General features: G+C 41.4%; 1 protein-coding gene across 1 annotated transcript; it reads left to right on the forward strand.

The window, feature by feature from the left end:
- The first annotated feature begins 2,223 nt into the window (after positions 1 to 2,223).
- On the forward strand, positions 2,224 to 7,211 carry Stfa2 (stefin A2). Its single transcript, NM_001408782.1, has 3 exons — positions 2,224 to 2,337; positions 5,419 to 5,520; positions 7,008 to 7,211. The coding sequence occupies exons 1-3, from the start codon at positions 2,254 to 2,256 to the stop codon at positions 7,131 to 7,133; spliced, it is 312 nt and encodes a 103-aa protein (NP_001395711.1). The 5' UTR covers positions 2,224 to 2,253; the 3' UTR covers positions 7,134 to 7,211.
- The last annotated feature ends 414 nt before the right edge of the window (positions 7,212 to 7,625 follow it).

The raw sequence follows: 7,625 nt of genomic DNA on the forward strand, positions 1-7,625 counted from the left end.
GACCCCATATGTACAACAATGCCAAGCAACCAGAGCTTCCAGGGACTAAGCCACTCCCTAAAGACTATACAGAACTGACCCTGGACTCTGACCTCATAGGTAGCAATGAATATCCTAGTAAGAGCACCCAGTGGAAGGGGAAGCCCTGGGTCCTGCTAAGACTGAATCCCCAGTGAACTAGACTGTTGGGGGGAGGGCGGCAATGGGGGGAGGGTTGGGAGGGGAACACCCATAAGGAAGGGGAGGGGGGAGGGGGATGTTTGCCCGGAAACCAAAGAATTATTATTAAGTATTAAATAAATAAATAAAAAACTGAAAAAATAAATAAATAAATAAAATCCAAAAAAAGAAGAAAGAAAAAGACAGTCTTCACTTTAACACTGAATACTACTGCAGAACTCCCATCCCAGCGTGAAAAGTCAGCAGTTCTGTAGAAGCATTTTAGAATTTTATCTACACTGAATCAGACTCCGCACAAAGAAGTCAGGCTGGTGAGATGTCTTCACAGCCTCCAGGACTGAAATCTAAATTTTATTCCTGGGATCCGCATGAGAATAACACCCCTAAGTTGTCCTGTCTCCACGTTTCCACACCCATGACACAGCACCTGTACAAAAACACAAATGCACACGTGCGCACACTCAAACACACACACACGAAATTTAAAAAATTAACCCAGGGTGTTATGAAAGGCAAACTTCTGGACTTGACATGGCTACGGAACTAGTGAGCTCACAGTAGCTATGGCTATCTGCATAAGGCCTGAACAAGATAATCCAAGCAAGCTTCTAGCGCAGATGCAGAAGCTGCTCTCCTATCCTATCTCCACAACTTATCTCTTACTAGGGAACTATCCACAGTTGATAGCCACTGGGGGAGTTTTTTTTTTCTTAATGTATAACCAATGATAGACTTCTCATGCTCCAGTGGATGGCCCCACACCCATGAATATACGAGCTGCACTAACTGGATGTACTGGTTTTTAAAAAAAAAAAAAAAAGACATGAAGGTGGGGGTTCATGTTGAAGAGGATCTGGGAATAACTATGATTGTGTTTGATTGTATGAAAAGAGAAAAAAAGTGACAGATTGTCAGACCCTGGGAAAAAGAATTTTATTTGTTTATAGATGTCTGTACTTCACATTTATCTTGATTCCTAGATGGTTTAAAATACAGAAGAACTCAATAAAATAACAGACATTGATGTCTCTGTCACTTAGAACTGAACCCATTGCCCTATTCCCTGTTCTCCCTAGCACTTCCCTCTTGACACCCAGCGATTCTAAAGAGAAGACCGACCTTTTATATGGTTGAGATATTACCTGATAAGTTACCTTCTGATTGTAATCCCATCACTAGGGAATCAGAGGCAGAAGGATCAGATATTCTAGGCCATGCCTGTAATCCCAGGGCTCCGAGGCCAAGGTAGAAGAGTATGAAGTTCAAGGTTCATAGAGAGTTCTAGGACAGACTGTGCTACAGAGTGAGTTCCAGGCCAGGCTGGGCTAATGTGAGCCCTTCAAAAATAAAGATAACACACAGATAACACAGGGCATGGTGGCCCTTGTCTTTAAGTGGCACTTGACAGATAGGTGAAGGCAGCTGTGAGTCTCAGGCCAGCATGGTCTACAGAGGTAGTTTCAGAACATCAAAGGGCTATGAACAGAGAAACCACAACTCTAAGAACACAACAATAACAACAACAGCAACAACAACAAACCCAAGAAAATCAACAGCATTACAAGAAACGAAGGTGTTTGCCATTTTATTTTTCATGTTTGGGGACAAACATTTTTGAAACTACACATAAAGTAGTTAAAAATACACCAAAGACAGATTTATTATCTCTATAAAGTTGGGTGGATCCTAAGCAACCAGTCTTGATATAATTAAATATTCTCTTAAAAGAAGTTTTCAAGATTTACCATATTTAGAAACTCAGGTTATACATGCCCTTCCTCTTATGACACAACATGATATCATTTTTGGCACAGAGAGTGCAGGGAGGAGCCGTGCTCACCACACCTGAGTCCTGGGCCCACAGGTTTGCTCAATTCCCCCAACTCATTTCCCCCCAACTTCACTCAGCATTTCCTCTCAGGGATGCAGTAACATTTCCCTGAGGCCACACTCATTTCCCTATTCCTTCAGATACTGTGGAGATAATACGCTAGAGGAGGAGTTTACAGATACCTTTAAAACCGTGAGTCTCAGTGTTTGCAGGATCATTCCTTCTCAGCATCCTGCCCAGCAATGGACAAAGGCACCCCAAGAATAAAGGGAGGCCTGTCAGAGGCCAGACCTGCTACAGCAGAAATCCAGGAGATCGCTGACAAGGTGAGTTGATGTACTTCTCAGGGAAATCAGGGAAATTTGGGATCAGGGAAAACCTTGATCCCAAATCATATTATCATAATTTAATTTATATTTTGACACTGCAGTAAGAATGTGGGAAATCAAAGAAACCAGGAATATAACAGATTTGTTCAGACTTGATAGAGCCAAAAGAGGCACATTAAGCCTTTCAGAGTAATTTCAACCTCCCAGATGTAAAATCTTCGAAGCTGCACTGTTTACCCCGCCCTCTTATTCTGCCACTGCTAAATTCATGCTGCATCGTCTCCAGACATTACTTGTCTCATCCCAGTGACTACACTGATGGAATTTTCCAGTCCCACTACTTGAAGCTCATGTGTGATGGAAACTAAGTTTATTAAGAATTCCTGAGCTGATTCAGGATTCGATGCCCACCAAAACATCACAGTCAAAAACAGAACTCAATGTTTTTAGCAGGTTAATACATCTTGTTTAACAATCATCTAAATAATAAAAATGTCATGCTACGTGTTTTACAAAAGAGAAATGCACGGAAATTTTGAAGGTAGGTTTGTAATCTGTCACCTTATTTTCTTACATCATGCTGTTTTCTTTTATGACACCAAATCAACCTAGAGATCCCAACCAGATTGGTTTACTGTCTGTTGGTTTATTTGTTTGTATATATGTCTCACATGTAGTTTTGCTAGATAGTGGAGTGTGTAGGTAACTCAGGCTAGCCTCAAACTCAAGGCATTCCTGTTACTTCAAGTTCCCAAGTGCTGGGATTGCAGCTGTGAGCCAGCACACGACGCACCATCAGATTCTATGTGAGTAGAACAGATGGGAGCCTTCATGCTCAGGACACCAAATATCCTAGAAGGGGTCACAGGCCTAAAATTCAGTGACTAAGTATTGAAGGCTAAATAGTTCTCATGCATATGTTTATGTCAATAAATAACTTGAAGCATACTATTTTTGAGAAATATTAAATCTTTATACCTTCATTAAAATCCTCACATCAAGTTGATCTTCTCAACCTTAAATGTGCACACCAGTCACCTGTGGCTCTAATAAAATGCAGATCTGACTGAAGAGGGCTAGATGGGCCTGGGTGTCTCCATTTCTCCACAGTCTCTGGAAGTGTGGGCAATCCTATCCATGACTTCACTTTTCCTGTAGGATCAGATACCAGGCACCCTAGAAGGCTTAGGGGATCTAGGGCCTTACATAGGATGACAAGGAAAAGTCCTGCACGTCACTGACATAAGAAAGAGCTAAAGGGACTAACTGAAATACGGGCCATAAAAAGTTTTATTTAAAAAAAAAAGTAAGCACAGATGAGGCACAGTTGATATTTATACTGATGGAAATGAAGATTTCATGGACAAATTCCAGGATCCAAGACTGTACACAGACTGACAGAAAAATACAGTTATAGGAAATAAAGAAATTCCTGCGGATTTTCAGGATATTTAATAGTTGATCATTTGATTATCTAGAATAACCGTTCTTTTAGAAACACGTGTCTTACTATTTCTCCAAGTGGTCCAAATCTCTCAGGTTCAGATGAGCCTTTTGCTCCTAGCCTCCCAAGTAACAAGGAGTACAAGTGCGTCATCCTGCTGACTAGGATACTTTTGGAACATGATATTATGGTTGGTTCTTTGAGGATTTCTTACATACATAAAACATCCTTTGATCATACAAATTTTAAGTTAGGAAGCTACTGAAAGGTTTTATCTTGCTAACAACACCATCTATGAACCATATCTTCAATAATAGAATGAATTTAGAAATGTTTACTTGCAGCTCCAGAAAAGCAGAATGAGACACAAGTATTAACACGGACACCTCACCCTCTAAGGAGCTTTCCTGTTTTAAAGGCCTTGGCTTCTGTCCCACCTCTCAGTTGATCTTCAAAGCCCCCAAGCAGGCAAGGTTGCAATCCAGCCTACCTTTGGATGATGGAACCAAGACTTAAGATGCTTAAGAATCACCCAGATAAAAAACTAACCTGTCCTTTCCCACTGCACAGCTTCAGTCCCCTGGGGAGCTTTGCAGGGATCAGAGGGAGGGAATCCAGCAAACTTGCCTACTCTGTGAAAGCCAGGGTCTCAGGCTTAAATACGATAGCCATCAACTATTAGATAGGGACATTTCCTCAGTCTCCCTTGGGTTTCAAGCACCGGGATACAAAGTGTAGAGCCTAAATACAACACTGAAAGGAACCAGCTCTACTCCTCCAAATTAACAGTGTAGAAGAAATCAAGATATCTAGGGAATATTACAAAATAAAATTATTTAAGCACTGTCCCATGATCACAGGTTTAAGACCAAAAAGGACGTTAGGCACTGCTGCCAACCCCTTTACTGTCAGGTGAGCAGGTACAGGGTGGTGGCTCAGCTCTCAGATGTCACACATCTGTCCTGTCTTGCAGGAGACAGCCTGAGGGGACAACACCCACTAAAGTGTTGGCAGGCAAAGAAGCAGGCAGTAAACTGTCTATATTTTAGGAAGCATTTTCTCAATCACAGCAAAATTCACCTTCAAAGAACACCACAGGACAAACTACAGAAAAACCCTCGTTAAGTCAGGAACTTCCGTCTATTCCTCCAAGATTATGGTCTGTTGTTGTCAGGCCAGGGAGAGTTATTGTATTCCTTTAATGACCTGAAGGATCACAGAGAAAATCTGCACTAAGTGTTGTTGACTTTGGAAACTGATCAAATATAGACTTATTTATTGGAGCACTTCATTGTAAATCATTGTTTTTTGCTTTGGTGTGTGTGTGTGTGTGTGTGTGTGTGTGTGTGTGTGTGTGTGTGTGTGTGTGTGTTCTGATTTTTGAGGCAAGTTTGAACAGGTAACCCCAACTAGCCTGGAACTTTCTACATGCCCCAAGCTGAATAACATTCTTGAATGGCATTCTCCTGCCTCAGTCTTCCTAGTTCTAGGATTAGAGACTAGAGACTTGAGCTGCCAGCCCTGGGTCATCAGCATCTCTGAGGACTCTCAGCAGGATGAGGTTCCCAGATTTGTGAGTCAGATTAATTGAGTCAACACAGCCCTAACATCATCTCTTACTTTCTCCTCATTAGGTCAGACCCCAGCTTGAAGAGAAAACCAATGAGAAATATGAAAAATTTGAAGCCGTCCAGTATAAAGTTCAAGTTGTCGCTGGAAACAATTACTTCATTAAGGTTGGTCACAAACCTCTCTCAAACACTGTTGCAATTGTTACCTGTTGGCCCAACTGTAGCTTCATCTCTACCAGTGGTCATTAATTAAGACACTTGTAAGTGGAAGACCCCCAAATCCATTAGATACAGGAGAGTTACCTTGTTTAGCCTTGGGAATACAGAAAGATTTCTTCAGACTTATGTTAAGAAGCCAGTGTGATCACACACACACACACACACACACACACACACACACAGAGAGAGAGATACACACACACACATACACAAACACACACATGCATGCACACACACATACACACACACACACACACACACACACACACACACACACACACCCATGCACAGGTCTGTACTAGAATGGTACTCATCAGAATGACATATGTAATAGGAAACTTTAGTTAGCAGCATTAGAAGATTAAGTCAGGAGGGATATCAGAACTCAATATCTACTGTAGAACACAAAACATTTATTGTTTCAAAAATAAGAAAATTTGGGGCTGGGAATTTAGCTCAGTGGTAGAGCACTTGCCTAGGAAGCGCAAGGCCCTGGGTTCGGTCCCCAGCTCCGAAAAAAAAGAACCAAAAAAAAAAAAAAAATAATAAGAAAATTTGCAAGTCTTATCGAGATGGTCTCAGTCCCAGGTTCATGCCTCAAAACCAATTGAGAGTGTTACCCTGAAGGAACCTAAGCTAATTTAATTTCACATTACAAAGAGACAGCCTGGTGTGCATTCTCAAAGTAGGTTGCAACACAGCAGAGATATGGAGACCATGCAGTCCATATGTGCCAAAGCCAGTCTGAGAGTCTTTTCCCTTATCACACTGTATGCCTGTTTTTTTCCCAACTTAGAAGTCAGAAAACAGAATCACCAAAAACAAAGACTGCCTTCTGCAACTTTCCATGCATCATGAAAATAAAATGTAACTCTGGAATGTAATCTGTGCCAAGAATTTGATTAAAAGCAGAATAAATTAAATCCAGATGGAGAAAGGGATTAGTGGGTAGGAGCAGTGACTGTTCTAGCAGAGGACCTAGGTTTGGGTCTCAGCACCCACTTTGCAGCTCACAACTATCTCAAACTCCAGTTGGTGGGGATTTAGCACCCACTTCTGGTGACTTCAGGCATTGCATGCACAAGATGCACTTAAATACAAGCAAAGAAAACATTTAAATTCAATAAAATCTTTTTCTAAAAGGTATTAAAAATACATCTGGGAAACATGTTTCCTGCCATATTGTTAGCTGCTCTTTCTCCTAACATAAGGGTTGGTGGGAGTTCAGTTCCTGGGACTGCCTTGGGCCAGAAGTGTTGTTTCAGGAGAGGTTGGCACATCAAGTCTTGACAAGAGAGTAGACCTGTCATACAATTGAGACCCACATAAATTATCTTCCTCCCTATCTTCCATTGTTTTTTTTTCTTTTTTCTTTCCTACCTTCTTTTTTCTTTCTCCCTTCTTCCATTTCTTTTTTCTTTTATGTCTTTCAGGTGGATGTAGGGTGTGGTTGTTACCTCCACCTACGAGTCTTCAGTGGTATTTCCAGAGAAAATAATTTGGAACTTCAGGGTTACCAGACTAACAAAACCGAGAATGATGAGCTGACCTACTTCTAAACAGCAAATTCCAATGTAATCTCATCCCTCTCACTGTAAAGAAATGCAGCCATCAATAAAGATACATTCTTCAAATAACTGTTTTCCTCCCTCATTACTCAATATTGTGTTCACCTTACTTCCTAAAAAATTATTTTGTTCATTTTTCTTTTTATTTTTTATTACTCATTCCATTCATTGCATCCCAAATGATATCCCACTTCCCAATTACCCCTTTATAAGACCCCCATTCCACAACCTTCCACTTATACCCCCTTTGCCTCTAGAGTATGTTCCCCTGCTCAACCACTCTCCCTGGACCCACCCTTCCAGCATCGGGGGCATCAAACCACCACAGGGTCAAGGACCTCCCTTCCTACTGATGTCAGACAAGGCAATGGCCTGCTATCTATGTATCTAGAGCCATGGATTCCTCCCTGTGCACTCCTTGGAAGGTGGTCTAGTCTCTGGGATCACTGGGTGGTCCTAAAAACTAATATTGTATTTTATGGG

Source organism: Rattus norvegicus, chromosome 11 (assembly GCF_021556685.1).
Source record: "Rattus norvegicus strain SHRSP/BbbUtx chromosome 11, alternate assembly SHRSP_T2T, whole genome shotgun sequence".
In the NCBI taxonomy this organism is placed as follows: domain Eukaryota; kingdom Metazoa; phylum Chordata; class Mammalia; order Rodentia; family Muridae; genus Rattus; species Rattus norvegicus.